The sequence below is a fragment of the Coregonus lavaretus genome, assembly GCF_964263955.1.
Source record: "Coregonus lavaretus genome assembly, chromosome: 36".
Classification (NCBI taxonomy): domain Eukaryota; kingdom Metazoa; phylum Chordata; class Actinopteri; order Salmoniformes; family Salmonidae; genus Coregonus; species Coregonus lavaretus.
The window spans coordinates 21348343-21368144 of NC_140023.1; the positions used below are offsets into that span (position 1 = coordinate 21348343).

Consider the following 19802-nt stretch of genomic DNA (forward strand, 5'->3'; position numbering starts at 1 on the left):
GGTAGTAACTAATACTATAGACAGATAAACCAAATAATCCACAACCCCATTCTGTTTGTCATTCAGTTTTAAACTAAAATTGAATGTTTTATGATGCCATGGTAATGAAATCTGCAGAAAAGTGTTTTGAAAACGGAGTAAAATGTATTGTCGAATAAAATAGTCACAGCCAATACCAGTTTATGGTTCCTGACAAAATGAGTAAAGGAAATCTATTGATAAACGTTTTTTGTAAAATCACCCAAAATATCCAAAATATGAAAGTGAAAGGCAGCGTATTCGTCGCGATTCATGACTGGCGCATACAGACCTCCGCGCACATCTGACAAGTAGCTGCGTATCCTAGAGGGCAGGAGTTGTTGCGAGCGAGTCGACTACCCGCTATATAAGCGCATACAAGATGCAGCTCATCAGTCACCTATTTAGTTGCTGGTATTCCTTCTCAAGACTTCGATTTTGCCGCCACACATTAATTAAGAAAGTGTTCGTTTATTTGCAACACTGCTTTTGCCCTTTTGGTTTACGGTTGCTGTTTTTCGAGATGCAAGCTCACTCTTTGATTATCCTTGAACTTTTAATAACTGTGGATTCGTCGCTTTGGTCCAAAATAGGTTATTTAATGCAAAATGCGGATATCAAGATCTGACGTTCAACCTACTCTAATAAAAGTAGTCTAAACGTTTCAAATGATGGCTGTTGATCCAGTCATTATTTCAAACTAATGTTTTTTACGCGCGACTCCGAGGAAGAGAGTCCAAATTAAGTTGTGAAAATGAGACATATGGACCTTAAGATCTCAGACCCTTTACATAACCCCCTAGTGCAATATTAATTTTACTCTCTTAATCGCGTGCAATTATTTGGACATGGGACAATGGATACTTCAAGAATTGCAGTAAATGGTGTTTCTTATACCGAGGCAGCAGAGATCTACAAACCACATGCTGATCCGTTCACTGGTCCAATAACAAATCTTGCACCTTGGAATTTCGCAGTTTTGGCTACCTTGATGTTTGTTATAACATCTCTGTCTCTCTTTGAAAATTTCACTGTTATGTTGGCCACATACAAGTTCAAACAGCTGAGACAGCCCTTAAATTATATCATAGTTAATTTAGCTCTCGCTGATTTCCTTGTGTCACTCACCGGTGGAACAATAAGTTTTCTAACAAACGCCAAAGGGTATTTTTTCCTTGGAAATTGGGCTTGCGTTTTGGAAGGTTTTGCTGTCACCTATTTCGGTAAGTTCAGCATGGATTGTGGTTATGTATTTGAATAAATTAGCTGCTGGTGTAATGGCACACTTGCTGCAGGTGTCAGTGTTGGAGCTGTTTAGATTCCAAAGTGTAGCCAAAAATATATAATTTGAAAGTCAAAGACTGATTGATTGTTTGATTGACTGTTTATTTGTTTGTTTATTTGATTGGTTTCTTAGAGTGTTTTTTAAAGACAGCCCAATAGAAGCCATCCATTTTTTGTAGTGCAGTTCTTTTAAAGCATTTTGTTGCGGTGAAAAATGAAACTAAAACTGATGGTAAAATGACACACAGACAGATATGATCGTGTGATAACATTTTTTAAAAATGTGAATAAATTATCTAATTTAGGAAACACATACATTGTTGTTCCACAACATAGCCTTATAGGCAACAGTGTCAACAGTGAAAACGGTTTATTTGTTGCTGGGAAAGTAGGCTTAAGTAGGCTACAGTAGCTATGTAGAAATAGTTGTCCCTACGCAAAATCTCATTACATCAGAAGGCAGTAATCTGTATATTATGACAACTTAATCCATTTGTTTTTGAGCTGGTTTGTATGTAAGGTATGCTGAGAGAGGTGCAGCCCCTGGAGAGAGTATGCCACAAACGCAGTAGTGGGTTATTTCCCTGCTGGTCTGAGGGATATGCATCGGCAGTCTAGGTTAGGGATTATGACATTCAATAAAGGTTTGAGTTTCAAAAGCTTTCAGGGAAGTATTTAGACTTCAGAGAACATGTTGCCCAGTCTCATATGTCTTTGGGGATTAGTGTGTATTAGTTGATCGTGATGGAATAGAATCAAGATAGACTATACACAAGTTGCTGTTCTGATCCCACAGGATAAATGGTCAAACCCTCTGTTCATTTTTTAGGTCAAAGAAGGTTCCTTAAATGCACACAGCTGTATGTATTGTTAACATAATAAGTATACCTGTGTAATAACATTGTCATTACATTAGTAACAGCATTGTATTAACATAAAACATGAGCATATTATTAGTATTGCAATGGAGTTGAGCAGTTTTTATGAGTACAAAAAAGGAATGGGGGCTGCTCCTTATTTCACATGGGACCCAAATAGCACTTATTTGGGTCCTTTATATACTTTTCTACAACAACAATTCTGAATCAAATGTAGTGTTAAGGAGAGAGTAAGGGTACTGTAGCTGTGCCCCAGAGACGGTGGTAATTAAGCAAGCCTTTGAGAGTGAGTTATTACTGTAATTAACATTAACATTTACGACTTACAAATTGGTGCATTCAACTTATAATAGCCAGTGGGACAACCACTTTTTTTTATGGGGGTGTGGGGGAGGGGGGGGGGGGGTGGTAGAAGGATTACTTTGATACTATTCCAGGTATTCCTTAAAGAGGTAGGGTTTCAATTGTCTCCGGAAGGTGGTCAGTGACTCCGCTGTCCTGGCGTCGTGGGGGAGCTTAAGCACAGCTTTTTCACTCCATTAGGAAGCAGCCTAATGTACCTTTACTGCGCCATTAGCCTATTTTAGGTAAGTGTACCTCAATATTTACCTCTTACATGGATTATAGATATCCTGCTAATTACTGTAGCTGTAGCTATACCCTAAGTGCTGTCACATTTGAATTGAGATAACTCAAGAATGTCTCCCTCGGCCTGTGGCTCCATGTAAGATCTCACCTCGTGGAGTTGCAATGATCATGAGAACGGTGAGGAATCAGCCCAGAACTACACGGGAGGATCTTGTCAATGATCTCAAGGCAGCTGGGACCATAGTCACCAAGAAAACAATTGGTAACACACTACGCCGTGAAGGACTGAAATCCTGCAGCGCCCGCAAGGTCCCCTTGCTCAAGAAAGCACATATACAGGCTCGTCTGAAGTTTGCCAATGAACATCTGAATGATTCAGAGGAGAACTGGGTGAAAGTGTTGTGGTCAGATGAGACCAAAATTGAGCTCTTTGGCATCAACTCAACTCGCCGTGTTTGGAGGAGGAGGAATGCTGCCTATGACCCCAAGAGCACCATCCCCACCGTCAAACATGGAGGTGGAAACATTATGCTTTAGGGGTGTTTTTATGCTAAGGGAAAAGGACAACTTCACCGCATCAAAGGAACGATGGACTGGGCCATGTACCGTCAAATCTTGGGTGAGAACCTCCTTCCCTCAGCCAGAGCATTGAAAATGGGTCGTGGATGGGTATTCCAGCATGACAATGACCCAAAACACACGGCCAAGTCAACAAAGGAGTGGCTCAAGAAGAAGCACATTAAGGTCCTGGAGTGGCCTAGCCAGTCTCCAGACCTTAATCCCATAGAAAATCTGTGGAGGGAGCTGAAAGTTTGAGTTGCCAAACGTCAGCCTCGAAACCTTAATGACTTGGAGAAGATCTGCAAAGAGGAGTGGGACAAAATCCCTCCTGAGATGTGTGCAAACCTGGTGGCCAACTACAAGAAAAGTCTGACCTCTGTGATTGCCAACAAGGGTTTTGCTACCAAGTACTAAGTCATGTTTTGCAGAGGGGTCAAATACTTATTTCCCTCATTAAAATGCAAATCAATTTATAACATTTTTGACATGCGTTTTTCTGGATTTCTTTGTTGTTATTCTGTCTCTCACTGTTCAAATAAACCTACCATTAAAATTAAAGACTGATCATTTCTTTGTCAGTGGGCAAACATACAACATCAGCAGGGGATCAAATACTTTTTTCCTCACTGTAGCTTAGAACGGACAACCAGTCCTTTTACATAGCAACATTACCAAAATAACTAGACAGACTATACTGTATCTTCTTCTCAAAATAAAGTTTTTAATGAAAATATGTAATTTATTGTTATTTTAATGTTAGTAATCGTTTTATTAAAAGCAATAAGGCACGCAAGTCAGTGCTTTGTAATGAATAACAGGTAAATGGGTTAAGTAGTGATGTGGCTTCTGGGTCCTACATAATGCCCTGTGACTGTATCTTCTTTCAGGGATTGTGGCTATGTGGTCCCTGGCGGTCCTGTCCTTCGAGCGCTACTTTGTGATCTGCCGGCCTCTAGGGAACGTCCGTCTGAGGGGGAAGCATGCAGCACTGGGCCTGCTGTTCGTCTGGACCTTCTCCTTCATCTGGACTATCCCTCCTGTGTTCGGCTGGTGCAGCTACACTGTCAGCAAGATTGGCACCACCTGCGAGCCCAACTGGTGAGAGGCAACTGAGAGCAGAGAGCACACATCCTATAGTAAACATACAGCAACATAAACCTCTTGTTTGTATCATACATGCACGTAGGTACACACAGGTCATTATTGAATAGCAGTGGCATTTTCTAATTGCAGTGGCATTTGGGCATGGCAAAAATGGTTGTATGAACTACAGATAGCCCCTTTAAATGAGTAGTTAACATTGTCATAAAATGACTGGGCCATATAGAAAATGGTGGTAATGTCATTCAAATGTTTATGGTCTACTTTCCTCTGTCCTCAGGTACTCCAACAACATTTGGAATCACACCTACATCATCACCTTCTTTGTGACCTGCTTCATAATGCCCTTGGGGGTGATCATCTACTGCTATGGGAAGCTCCTACAGAAGCTGAGGAAGGTCAGTTCCCATATAGACTACTGGAACTACTGGGAGAGGATGCAACTGAACCAAAGTAGTCATTGGCTGACTAGCAAGCACATGCTTGGGCATATGTTTTGTTCTAGGAATTGTTTAGCCATTATGTCCTGGTGTATTCAAGCCTTTCAGGTCAATTCTTAAAGTCCAGTGTAGCTCTGTTGGTAGAGCATGGCGCTTGCAACGCCAGGGTTGTGGGTTTGATTCCCACGGGGGACCAGTATGAAAATGTATGCACTCAATAACTGTAAGTCGCTCTGGATAAGAGCGTCTGCTAAATAACTAAAATGTTAAAGTCTTTAAATGAACTCAAACAACAGACTTTATAGCTCAATAACCAAAGCTGTTTGTTGCCACGTCAATCCTCAGGTGTCCCGTGGCAGGCTGGGTAACGCCAAGAAACCGGAGCGTCAGGTGAGCCGCATGGTGGTGGTGATGATCGTTGCTTACCTGGTGGGCTGGACACCCTACGCAGCCTTTTCCATCATTGTCACAGCCTGTCCCACCATCTACCTGGACCCGAGACTGGCTGCCGCACCCGCTTTCTTCTCCAAGACGGCTGCAGTCTACAACCCAGTCATCTACGTCTTCATGAACAAACAGGTATCTCACTCTTTTCCTCCTGAACGCATGGCTACTTATGACATTCTCTGGCTTGTTCATTTCATTGGAAGCTAACACATTATGGATCTGTGATATTGCTGTTATTATTGTTGTCCAAGGGTATAGACAACCATTCCCAGGTGTACTGGGAATAAGGCCAGGATACAATCAGATCAACAGTAACACGCGTTATCCGTGTGTTAAACACATCGTTTGTGATTGCTTTTGTTTTGGCGGTGTCGGAGGTGTAACTATGTTAGAGCTGTCAAATCCACAAGCGGCTGCTGGCGTTACCGATCGCGGACATGCCATTGGATGCACTGAATTGCATTAGTAGAAATCCCATGCAGCTACATTACAACATTTTAACACTGGAATGTGTTAGATAATTTACACCTCGGTTAGGCTTCTATAAATCCCTAGTATTGGTTTAATGATTTTAAATTTGAGTGTCATTATTTCTATATAGCATACACTTTCTCATTCTGAACTTCTAACGCGGGTCGGATTTAAGGACAGGTGTGGTTTCATGACAATTACCACAAGAGCAGCCACTTACCGATTTGACAGCTCTAACGCAATTACACCGCTGACACGCCTAAACAAAAGCAATGATAAATTATGTGTTTGTCGGCTAACATGGGTTACTGCTGATCTGATTTAATCCTGGCCTAAATTTCTTATGAATTCTCTAAATTCTGCAATATGAATGGAAATACAATTCGGCCGTTTTCAGGAGAAAACATGCCCACCAGTTCTCTGACAGGTTGTGGCAAGTCTCACTCAACTGACACAGAGCTGAGAGGCATCATCAATCGTTAGTCCTGGGATGAAAGCCTTTGAGGAAAACTCAGCTGACAGTTATTTTTCAGCCTGTTGTTGTTGGGTGTTAGCCTGTCCTTAAATAATGTATGGTGTATGAATAAATTACATGTGAAATCCAGATTGTAGAACTGTCCATGCTGGATGGCTGCTTTAAAAATGCATCAGTTCCTCGATCCGCAGGCAAGTACCAGTTTGTTTTGCAATTATAAAAAGGTATTCTGCACATTGAGCATGGGATATGCGCTATACAAATGCATTATTGTTATTATCAGCGGTTCTTGATTTCTCTTGCTCCTCTGCTCATTAAAAGGGAGATTTACAGTGCATTCGGAAAGTATTCAGACCCCTTGACTTTTTCCACATTTTGTTACGTTACAGCCTTATTCCAAAATGGATTTAAAACAAAAAATCCTCATCAATCTACATACAATACCCCATAATGACAAAACAAAAACAGGTTTTTAGAAATGTTGGCAAATGTATTAAAAATAAGAAACTGAAATATAACATTTACATAATTATTCTGACCCTTTACTCAGTACTTTGTTGAAGCACCTGTGCGTACAGCCTTGAGTCTTCTTGGGTATGACGCTACAAGCTTGGCACACCTGTATTTGGGGATTTTCTCCCATTATTTTCTGCAATTCCTCTCAAGCTCTGTCAGGGTGGATGGGGAGCGTCGCTGCACAGCTATTTCCAGGTCTCTCCAGAGATGTTTGATCGGGTTCAAGTCCAGGCTCTGGCTGGGCCACTCAAGGACATTCCGAGACTTGTCCCGAAGCCACTCCTTCGTTGTCTTGGCTGTGTGCTTAGGGTCGTTGTCCTGTTGGAAGGTGGACCTTCGCCTGAGCGCTCTGAAGCAGGTTTTCATCAAGGATCTCTCTGTACTTTGCTCCGTTCATCTTTCCCTCTATCCTGACTAGTCTCCTAGTCCCTGTCGCTGAAAAACATCCCCAAAGCATGTTGCTGCCACCACCATGCTTCACTGTAGGGATGGTGCAAGGTTTCCTCCAGACGTTACGCTTGGCATTCAGGTCAAAGAGTTCAATCTTGGTTTCATCAGACCAGATAATCTTTTTTTCTCATGGTCTGAGAGTCCTTTAGGCTGTCATGTGCCTTTTACTGAGGAGTGGCTTCCATCTGGCCACTCTACCATAAAGGCCTGATTGGTGGAGTGCTGCAGAGATGGTTGTCCTTCTGGAAGGTTCTCCCATCTCCACAGAGGAACTCTGGAGCTCTGTCAGAGTGACCATCGGGTTCTTGGCCACCTCCCTGACCAAGGCCCTTCTCCCCCGATTGCTCAGTTTGGCTGGGCGGCCAGCTCTAGGAAGAGTCTTGGTGGTTCCAAACTTCTTCTATTTAAGAATGATGGAGGCCACTGTGTTCTTGTGGATCTTCAATGCTGCAGAATATTTTTGGTACCCTTCTCCAGATCTGTGCCTCAACATAATCCTGTCTCGGAGCTCTACGGACCAGTCATTCGACCTCATGGCTTGGTTTTTGCTCTGACATGCTCTGTCAACTGTGAGACCTTATATAGACAGATGTGTGCCTTTCCAAATCATGTCCAATCAATTGAATTTACCACATGTGGACTCCACTCAAGTTGTAGGAACATCTCAAGGATGATCAATCGAAACATGCTGCACCTGTGCTCAATTTCAAGTCTCATAGCAAAGGGTCTGAATACTTATGTATTATGGGGTATTTTGTGTAGATTGATGAGGGGAAAAAACAGTTTAATCAATTTTAGAATAAGGCTGTAACGTAACAAAATGTGGAAAAAGTAAAGGGGTCTGAATACTTTCCGAATGCACTGTAGATTTAGATTTACGCAAAGCCACAATGAATTTGGTCAGTGATAAACATTAAAATACAAAGCCTCATGCGCGTGCTTTCTCGTTCCCATTGTGGTGATAAAGATGGTTTCTCGGGACTGATGGCTTCTATGGCGACCAAATAGAGCCAAATAAATAGTATTCTCTCTGATATATGGCCCATTTAGGACATCAAAAATCTTTACATTCAGCACAAAACAGACAGGTGTCAACTTTCACTTCCAGGCTGCATGTATATGCGCAAGTAACGAGAGGAATGGGAACGATAAACCTTTCACTTGATTCCAACCAAATAGAATAGAACATTGCGGATAAAGTTTGAAATGACACAATTTCATGTTTACAACATCTAAAGACCTGCATCACTATACTGGGATCTTTGCCGTTTCTAAAAAGTGGTATTTGGGTGTTTTTTAAAAATTTATTCATGTTTTCTGCATGCCCTCATACTGCCAAATGAGCCTGAGGTCTATCACTGTGGTGGGGTATGTTTTTTAAAACCAAGTAAAATCACAAAAACAGTGTCTACAAACTTCAATAGCATGCTGTTTACATAAAAATGAGATCTGGTTTTAAAAAACCTGAACGTAAGTAAATACTTGGTTAACTGTCCTGTATAGTATACTGTATTGGTCAGGGAGATTTTGGTCACCCGGTGGGAGTCTGCATGAATTCTGCCTGTCCATCTGACTGGCTGCTCCACTTTAGATCTGTCCTGTAAATAGGTCACTGTATTTATAAAAGAGCAGGAGATGTGAATAAATGTAAATAAGGACAGCTAGCAGGCAGATCCTGATTTCAACATATCTCAGAGGTAGGACAGTTGTAAAAGTCAACTGACCTCAAGCAATGGGGTGGTCTGTGTGGAAGTTACATAATAGTGTTAGAGAGACTTAGGAGGCTTAGGATGACTTCTATACAGTAAAGCAGATTCATACCATAGACAGGTGCAAAGTATATCATACACAGGCCACAGCAAGGTCAAGGAGGAACATTCTACCATTATCCTTTGATATTTCTTAAAAGAAAGGGCTTTGATCTTACAAGGCCAGTCCCTCAAAATACAAATGAAGAACCACTGTCCCCAAAGATCAAAGTTGTCAGGCAGAAGTTGTTGAATAATAATTGAGCAAATTAAGTATTGTCTGTGGCTGTGTAATGTAAATATGGTTGGCATGCCATAGTCTCTCTATTGTGCCATATGGCATCTTGGGACTGTACTCTGCCCAGTCCCATAGAGGGGCACAGACACATGATTGAAACATTGTGAAGCCTGAAGAGAATGAACATTTGGGAATGACTTGATTGACAGGACTCCTACTTTAGTGCATTATCAAGGAGCATCTCCTTCCCGTCCTCCTCTCTCCTCACTCCTCCATCTCTCTCTCTCTAAGCTGATTGGGATGTGCTTTGTTCAGCCCTGGCTCTGCGGGTTTGGAGGGGTACTTCTGACTGTTGCACAAAGGCCCATGAGCCTTGTTGTGAAGGCTATTAGAGAAAGTTGGCTACAGTGCAATCCCAGCCAGAGACATAAAGATCTTTCTTTGATCCAAGCACAACTTTCACTGCACAGAAGCAGCTACTGCATTGAGAAAGGGATCATTGCAGAGGTATGCTTGACACAGTACACCCTGCTAGCGTTACATAATGTGTACTCATGTCCTTGGCAAGATGAAAGACAATTTGTTAGGAGAATGCAAGTACATCCTGCTCTGTACCATACTACTACAACTACTACTACTACTACTACTAATAATAATAATAATATTATTATATGCCATTTAGCAGAAGCTTTTAACCAAAACAACAGTTTTACGTATGGGTGGTCCCGAGAATCGAGCCCACTATTCTGACATTGCAAGTGATATGCACTACCAACTGAGCTATACAGGACCACTGTACCACTCACCAAAGCTCTTCTGACACACAATCCTGCTGTCTATGTCCAGTGCACAGAAATATGGGAATTCAAATGTGTCCTCCATTTAGCTGAGAAGTGTGAAAGGTTTATGATGTTTGCCTTCTTCATTTTGGAAAATCATCTAGCCTCCAGAATAGCCTTTCAATGGGACAGAAAAAGTGTTTGGTGACGTTATTTTGCTCAAGCCATTCATAATTCCATTAAGGTGACACATTTATGACCTTATACTTGGTATGACACATTCTGTAGCTTAGTGCCATAGTTGCTTTCTTGTTGTCTTTTGGAACATCAAGCGAACACATTTGTCAAACAAACACTTAAATGGATTCTCTGCTAAAGCCTTAAAGATGTCAAGGTCAGTGGACAAAACACTGTGAATCTGAAGTGAAAATCCATTTGAGAATGGGCCGGGATTCAATCCGATCATGGGTTGTAGACAATGCAACTTTTAAAGGCAATCTTCCCACGTTCGGGGAGATTGCTTTCACGGCAAATGCAGTATCCCACTGGGCAAAAATTTGTTGAATCAATGATGTTTCCACGTCATTTCAACCAAAATAATCAATGTGATGACGTTGAATCAACATGGAAAAGTACTCAACATAAGGGTATTTTGTCTTTTTTCACCCAACTTTTAAAAGAATTCCAATGACATGTTGAATCTTTGTATTTATTTCACATCAGCTGAAAACTCAACCAAATCTAAATCAAAACTAGAAGTTAAACTGATGTCGGTTCCTAGTGGGATATGTCGTCTCAATCTGAAATTCCCTTTAAAAACAGCATTGTCTACCTGCGATTTAATTGAATCCCAGCCATAGTGTTTATTTTCAGCAGCCTTTGGAAAGTAAAGATGTGAGAAGCATTAGCTTGGACTTGATGTTGAAATGGAAACTTCAATAGTGGCACGGGTCATGCTTGAATTTGCTGGGGGTGATGCATTGAGGGTTTTCCTGGAATCTGCTTTTGGGCCAGAAAAAGCTCACAAAAAGGTCAGTCATGTAAGGTAATGTGGAAACAAGTAATGATTCAGAGCTTTTTATCGTTTTTTCTCCCACCCTTTTAGACAAAATTGGCTTTGAAGCTTGTGTTCTTTTATCAAGGACAGCATTGACAGGCCATTGATGTGTACCCTTCAGCAGTAGGGTTGTGGTCAGTACTCCATCCTATCTGCCTTTTAAACAAATAGCAAAAAGCAATGGGATTGTTGCAATATGTGCTGAGCATCTCTTGATAAGTATGATACATATCTCCTACCCGCACAGCCATGTAACTGTCTACCGCTTATCTGCTTCTTTTTAAGAGGAGCTACAGTATCCTGACAGTTCAGATCGCCACTTATTGCCTTGCAGTGTGATATCACCTTATCACCTGGGTCCTGTTCATAAGGCACCAATCAGAAGCATACATGTTAAGAAACAATGAATGTGCTTTTTGAACTTGTCCAAAAATAACATTTATTTAATTTCTGTTTAAAAATGTTTTTCCCCCTTCGTACTGAATGAACACTGCCTTCACTGGCTGTCTGACATTTTCTTTTTGATGGGCTGTTCTAATGCCCTTTGACCTTTGTCCAGTTCAGGAAGTGCCTGATCCAGCTCTTTACCGGCAAGCCTGTGCCAGAGAACATGAACACGACATCGCAGCGACCGGGAATGACGGGGGAGAGCTGCACGGGGGGCGAGATGTCAGCCATTGCTGCCCGCATCCCGGTCTGCGGCAACGCTCAGCCTAAGAATGAGGAGGAGTCCCCCAGCGAGTGCAGTTCCTTCGCCCAGCTGCCGATCCCAGAGAACAAAGTCTGCCCCATGTAGGCCAACAGAAGACTCCCACCTCCAGTCCTCACTGCCTTTCCATCCTCCCCTTCCATTCTTATACAGATGCATCTTCTCTAACCCACCAACTTCTTGTGATATTTGTTAGTTTAAAGATGCCAGGTGTAACCACAAGGGTTCTCTGGTAAACTTCTTATGTATTAGTAAAAATAGAGGGAACTTGTCTGAAACAAGCACAAAAGAGGGACGTAATACTTTAATCTATGGCAAGCAGACAGACTACCCTGCCTGCCTCTCTCTGCTGGCTTTCATCTGAGGCTAAGCAGGGTCAGGCCTGGTTGATGTCTGGGTAGGAGACCAGATGCTGTTGGAAGTGGTGTTAGAGGGCATTCTTCCCGCCTCAATACCTTAGGGCTGTAATGGGGACACTGCCATCCAAAGGGTGCCCTTAAAACAAGGTCCTGACTCTCATACAATCATGGCCACCTAATCCTCCCGTTAGCCCCCTCCCCACTACAATACAATATTCTTTCAGCACGAAAACCGCTATTTACATTTACGTCATTGAGCAGACGCTCTTATCCAGAGCGACTTATTGTTACTTTTTTTTTTTTATACCCCCCCGTGGGAATCGAACCCACAACCCTGGCGTTGCAAACGCCATGCTCTACCAACTGAGCTACATCCCCTGCTGGCCATTCCCTCCCCTACCCTAGACGACGCTGGGCCAATTGTGCGCCGCCCCATGGGTCTCCCGGTCGCGGCCGGCTACGACAGAGCTATTCTTTAAATCATTACTTATCATTATTATGACAAGAACATTAAATGTTTGTTGACAGTGATTCAATATTAGCAATTCAACAAGCTAGAAATCATGGCTGTAAATTGACTATTTGCTTGTCTGATTCCCTCCCACATTACTTGAGTTGTGAGTTATTTTTGTTCTGGTAGGCCTATTGTCATCAGCTACCTAACAGTTTGTTGTATTAGAGGGGGCCGTACACACTCAGCTTGTACAACTGATGTACTCTTTATTGTATCACAAATGTTGTGCCAAATGCGCAGCACATCAGTTGCACAACTTGAGTGTGTACGGGGCCTTTGACTCCACCACCTGCATTATCAAGGTTGTCAGAGCGGGCATGTGTCGAGTCCTACTCTTACCCAGAAAAGCCAGACTCAGTAGATGAGAGCTGGCTACCATCAGAATGCTTTCATCTTTAGCTCTTTTCCCCTTTGAAGCCCCTGTGATGGCAACTGCTGAGAGGGTATTGTTTTTCTATGCTGTTTCTGTACATTTTTCTTTCTCTTCTTGAGCAGATTCTTTGTTTCCATTCAAAGCAAAGACAGTCAATGAGACTTGGTGCAGCTGGCACCCTACTGGCTCTGCTGGGACACTGAGGGACTGTATATTTATGATGAGTCCACAAACAATCCTTTCTTTCTTCAACACACTGTGACTGTACGTTGTATGTCGAGAAATAATGTATATGGACACTGTGAATGGGTGCCGTGAATCCGAGTAGCTCTGCTCATCATTAGCGTAGATAAATACCATAGCAATGTACACAAAATCATTGTACAATGAGGATCGCATCACAAAGCATGGGTCTACAGTCAGCAATATTGTAGCACAAGATACTATAACACTGTGTTGACTTTAGAACTGGTTACAGTAGATGTAGTAATGAGTTTCAGGTGTATTTGAACTTGTGTTAATTTCTCTTGAACTAAATCTACTCCACAGGACACCGTCTCTTGTTCACCATTCTGTGCTGCACTATCATTGAATAAGATGAACAGTAACGATAATGTGATAATATCCACAATAATATGTGATCATGTCCATTGGACGGGTACAACAGAGACCCTGATCATATTGCATGAGTCAGTCTCAACAAATACATAATGTACAAATTATTCTCGCATTGCCACACTTCATAGTCTTGTTCACTGGGCTATTGGAACGAATGTAACAAAGCCGGAAATGGAAGTTTTGTATAAATAAGGGCCGATACAACCCGTCTGGTTTCCACAAGGATAGTAAAACCAAAAAAACACACACACACGCAAGCACATATGCACACACAAACTGTAGGCCTAATACACATTCCACACACAAAAGCAATATGACAATGTTCCGTTTTTGAGGATACAAGAGTAGGTAGTAGGGGTGGTAACCTCACCTTGGAGAATACAGGGAGAGGAAAAATGTAAAGAACACACCAGAGATTTGGACAGGAATCACAGACTGTATAGGATACTGATAAGTTGAGGAAGCAGTTCAAATGTGTACAGATAAGTATAATTGTTATTTTATTTCTCATTTTTGCCCTGACTATCATGCTCCACCAACAGTGTTTGTTGTATTGTACTTACAGTGGCATGTTGAGAATTGTTCTGCTGTGTTTTTAGTGTAACTATTTTGTCTTGAGTTACAGGTCATGCATGCTAGATGTTAGAAAAAATAATGTCTAGTGGATTAAAATATATTTTTAAAAGCAATTATTGGTTGTGCTTCTGTCTGGGGTTCTGACTCATTATACACAATACCATTGGAGAACAGGGCAAACTCAGCAAGCATTAGCATCTGTAACATGACATAACATAGTACATCCACAGACAATACAAGGAAAACAGTTGATTAATGAGATAATATATTTTAAAAGGAGTTATTCTATTTTCTGGGTTTCTGAATCAATGTGAACAATACCATTGTAAAGCAGGAGAAACACAGAAAGCACATACAACATAGTCCATCCACAGATATTACAAGGAAAACATTAGATAAGATTTCTACCACGGTCTAGGGTCTTAATCCCATCTCAATGTTTCATTCTCAGAGAAAAGCAGTTCTAAGGTTTCTATTCTTTCCTATTCCATACACTATCACAATCAATTTTCAATCTTTGTTTGTGCCAATTTATACATTTCTTCATGGTTGTTGTCTCTGTGAGCCAATCCCATCCCTATTAGCCCAGGTTGCATTGAACCAGCTATTATGGACAGTATGGGATGTCGCAAGGTCCCATTACCTCCTTCATTATGACGATATTGCAGAGCATGTCCCCTACGCCATATTGTATTTATGCTTTAACTTGACACTCTGGACAAATTGCTTTGGATGTAATTGGCCTGTATAGCCATCAAGGACACCTGGGTCACATTAGACCTTGATGAATTAGATTCACTGAAAGGGTAGAGAGAGAGGGGTAGAGAGAGATAGAGACAATGAGAGAGAGACAGAGACAGAGAGAGTGAGAGAGTGAGACTTTCAATCCCTCCTCTCCTCCCCTTCACTCCTGCACCATGTCTCCCTCTCAGCTCTTACCTCTCAGAAGTTTCTGTGGACCAGAGGGGAGGGGAGCCAGACTGCCATGGTCAACATGTCACTTTCAATCTCTGCCAGCGGTTCAACGGGACATGGTCTCTCTCTCACCTCCCAACTGCTGTTCTCCAGAAACACAGCAACCCGTGTGGGATCAAATTGAGTGTGAACTCCCCACAAAAATACTGCAAACAGTATTACTACAACTAGTCCTCAGGCCACAGCAACTATTATTGATTTAGATTGAGAATGAATGCTAGCCATTACTTAGTAGTGATTCATTCAACACAACTGCTTGGACAAATGTTGCTTTCAGAAAGACATTTAACATTAGGACACTTTTCTAGGTCAGATGACAGAAGCTGTGTAGTGGCAGGAGGTGACATACACTGATACAGTAGATCAATAAGTGATGTTAGAGAACAATAACGTCAATACATACTGAGGCATGATTGACCACACCATTACATTAGACACTGATTTGATTCTGTTTCTACTACTATAGTCCCTTACACTTTGTACTGAGACAAATGGGGTTAGCAATAGCTACAACATGATCTAGACAGACAGAGGTGGGTTCGTCAACAATACTGTTGATATCTATGTGTGTTTCTTTTGTCAGCCATGTACATATACGGTCAATGATTCAGCAAAACAAAACACTGTACTCTCATTTAGTCCAAACGCTGACAGGTGCACAGATGGACCGGGTGAATCTCAGTGTGGACATCAGTCATCTTTTGAAAATAACGCTGATCACACAAACACCATGTTGGCTCTACACAGAGAATAGAGAATACGGTTGCCTTCTCCTAATCACGTCCTTTTGAGATTGTCACAGTAGCTAGATTTATATAGGGTAAGCGGAGAAATTTAGCCTAGAACAAACTTGCTAACAAGCTGTTAGCTCAGAACTTGTTGGTCAGAACAGTGTTTGAGTTTTCACTGCGTTAGGTGCTAGCCTGAGAACACCACTGAACCATATTACTAGAGTATTCTCACAAGCTACAAGCCTGTCTGTCCTCTGAGCAGCCTGCTCTTTCGTGCTACAGCTGGCTGTAGCCTACTGTACATAGAGACAGCAAAGAGTCAGGGTGAAAACCTGTTGGTAGGGTGTTGTTGGTTGACACCAAACTGGTGCGTCTGGCTCCTAGCTACAACCATACCCTGTTCAAAGGCACTTTTTTGTTTTGCCCATTCACCCTCTGAATGGCACACATACACAATCCATGTCTCAATTGTCTTAAGGCTTTAAAATCATTATTTAACCTGTCTCCTCCCCTTCATCTAAACTGATTGAAATGGATTTAACAAGTGACATCAATAAGGGATCGTAGCTGTCACCTGGATTCACCTGGTCAGTCTATGTCATGGAAAGAGCAGGTGTTCTTAATGTTTTGTACACTCAGTGTATGTTTTCTTATTAAATAACAGTTAAATAAAACAGAAATTGTATTATTTGTCATGTTTTTGTTATTTTGAAGTGTTTTTACATGGTGCCAAAGTCAATGGACTGTATTTACCACCACCATTCAAGAATAACCCAGATGCAATGCTCATTTCCTGTCAGTGTTCCTTTACATTTGGGTGGTTGTCATGGTAAAAAAAAATCTGATCAGAGCAACAACAAAAAAAGAACTTAGCGTCCAGACAGAGGTCACATATGGAGGATCGGGTTTGTATCAGGATTCAGATCCACATGTTGAGGTGGTAAAAATATCAGATTCCATGTGTTTTTTTGCTGTTTACACATTAGGGAAAGATCATATAGAAAATAGGATATGAAAATAGGAAATTAGTTTCCTACGTAAAAACAGCCTTTGAGCTGCACCCCAGAGGCCTCATTTATCAGCCATGTGTACATTTCTTACTAAATTCTGGCGTATTTGGAGATTCCAGGATATGCGTGCGCAACAAATGATTGGAATTTATCAAACTGTCGCACGAAACCTATACGCATGTTTTCATTGATAAATCAGAGCCATACTATATTTGTGCGCTCGTGAAAGAGCACTACAACCCTGCCTGGAAAAGGGCAATTCCACAGTAATGAAAATGTGCTGACTCACTTTAAAATATATGCCAAACAAAAAACATTGATTTCAAAGTTGAACAAAGCATACAACTCAATGCACAATTACTAAGTATAACAGTTTACACTGAACATTTTACAAAAACTGATTTACTGGAAGAACTGTGCAGATGCAAAGTTTGGTAACAGAAGACTGTAAAAAATCTCCCTCAGTTTTTTATGTGACCATGCTTTCCAAAAACGGTTAAATACTGTTTCTGCTCCGAATGAAAAATTCTAAGATGTCTGCAGAAAGAATAGGGTGTCAGCTATGACATGACACCTTGACTTTGATCTATGACATCCTAACCCTAACCCTAATCTTTTTGGGTTATTGAACTACAGTAAGTGAAATGGGTTTACACCTGGTACTACACAGAAATGCATAATTATGGATATGAATGTCATGCTCTTCATGGGGATGTATCCTAAATATACTGAACAAAAATATAAATGCAACATGTAAAGTGTTGGTCCCAAGTTTCATGAGCTGAAATAAAAGATCCCAGAAATGTTCCAAACGCACAAAAAACGTATTTCTCTAAAATGTTGTGCACAAATTTGTTTACATCCTGTTAGTGAGCATTTCTCCTTTGCCATGATAATCCATCCACCTGACAGCTGTGGCATATCAATAATCTGATTAAACAGCATGATCATTACTCAGGCAATAAAGGCCACTCTAAAATGTGCAGTTTTGTCAGTGTGCAATTGGCATGTACATCCAACCGGCCTCACAACCGCAGACCACGTGTAACCACAAAAGCCCAGGACCAGTTCTTCACCTGCAGGATCGTCTGAGAATAGCCACCCAGACAGCTGATGAAACTGGGTTTGCACAACTGAAGAACTTCTGCACAAACTGTCAGAAACCGTCTCAGGGAAGCTCACCTGTGTGCTCGATGGCCACTGTCACTTTGGAGAAGTGTGCTCTTCACAGATGAATCCTGGGTTTCAACTGTACCGAGCAGATGGCGTCATGTGGGCGAGCAGTTTACTGATGTCAACGTTGTGAACAGAGTGCCTCATGGTGGTGGTGGGGTTATGGTATGAGCAGGCATATGCTACGGACAACATCAGTGTAGGTAGCAATATGCAATATCCTCCTTTGCATATTTGGGTATTATTCTACACACAAACAGGACCGGACCAAATCTGGACCAAACAGTAGAGTACAGGACAGTAGCCGAACAGTACAGTAGAGTTCAGTACATTTCACATTTACATTTTAATAATTTAGCAGACACTCTTACCCAGAGTGAATTACAGTTAATGCATTAATCTTAAGATACAGTGCCTTCAGAAAGTATTCACACCCCTTGACTTGTTGTTGTGTTACAGCCTGAATTTAAAATTGATTAATTTAAAATTATCCCTTAATGTCAAAGTGGAATTTTGTATTTAGACATTTTTACAAATTAATAAAAAATGAAAAGCTGAAAGTTAAATAAATATTCAACCCTTTAGTTATGGCAAGCCTAAATAAGTTCAGGAGTAAATATTTGCTTAACAATTCACATAATAAGTTGCATGGACTCACTCTGTGTGCAATAATAGTGTTTAACATGGTTTTTGAATGACTACCTCATCTCTGTACCCCACACATACAATTATCTGTAAGGTCCCTCAGTCGAGCAGTGAATTCCAAACACAGATTGAACCACAAAGACAAGGGAGGTTTTCCAATGCCTCGCAAAGAAGGGCACCTATTGGTAGATGGGTAAAAAAAAAAGCAGACATTAAATATCCCTTTGAGTATGGTGAAGTTATTACACTTTGGATGGTGTATTAATACACCTAGTCAATACAAAGATACAGGCGTCCTCCCTAACTCAGTTGCCGGAGAGGAAGGAAACCACTCAGGGATTTCACCATGAGGCCAGTGGTGACTTTAAAATACAATACAAAGTGTTATGTTTGGGGCAACTCTAATACAACACATTACTGAATACCACTCTCCATACTTTCAAGCATAGTGGTGGCTGCATCATGCTATGCTTATGCTTGTAATCGATAAGGACTGGAGAGTTTTTCAGGATAAAAAAGAAATGGAATGGAGCTAAGCACAGGCAAAATGCTAGAGGAAAACCTGGTTCAGTCTGCATTCCACCAGACACTGGGAGATTAATTCACCTTTCAGCAGGACAATAACCTAAAACACAAGGACAAATCTACACTGCTCTGCTTACCAAGAAGACAGTGAATGAATGTTCCAGAGTGGCCGAGTTACAGTTTTGATTTAAATCTGCTTCCAAATCTATGGCAAGACCTGAAAATGGTTGTTTAGCAATGATCAACAAACAATTTGACAGAGTTTGAAGAATTTTGAAAAGAATAATGGGCAAATGTTGCACAATCCAGGTGTGGAAAGCTCTTAGAGACTTACCCAGAAAGACTCAAATCTGTAATCGCTGCCAAAGGTGATTCTAAATTGTATTGACTCATGAGGTCGAATACTTATTTAATCAAGATACTGTATATTAGTGTTTTACAAATGTTAGAATTGTTCTTCCACTTTCACATTACAAAGTCTTTTGTGTAGATCTTTGACAAAAAATTACAATAAAATCCTGGCCTGTGTCGCTTTCTGTGTAA

At 41.2% G+C, this 19802-nt stretch overlaps 1 protein-coding gene across 1 annotated transcript; it reads left to right on the plus strand.

Annotated features, from left to right (window-relative positions):
* Positions 1-874: 874 nt before the first annotated feature.
* Positions 875-11847, plus strand: LOC311110696 (vertebrate ancient opsin; the record flags this gene model as incomplete). Its single annotated transcript, XM_084153238.1, has 5 exons — positions 875-1241; positions 4217-4427; positions 4711-4828; positions 5216-5449; positions 11611-11847. The coding sequence occupies 5 exons, from the start codon at positions 875-877 to the stop codon at positions 11845-11847; spliced, it is 1167 nt and encodes a 388-aa protein (XP_084009364.1).
* Positions 11848-19802: the final 7955 nt, after the last annotated feature.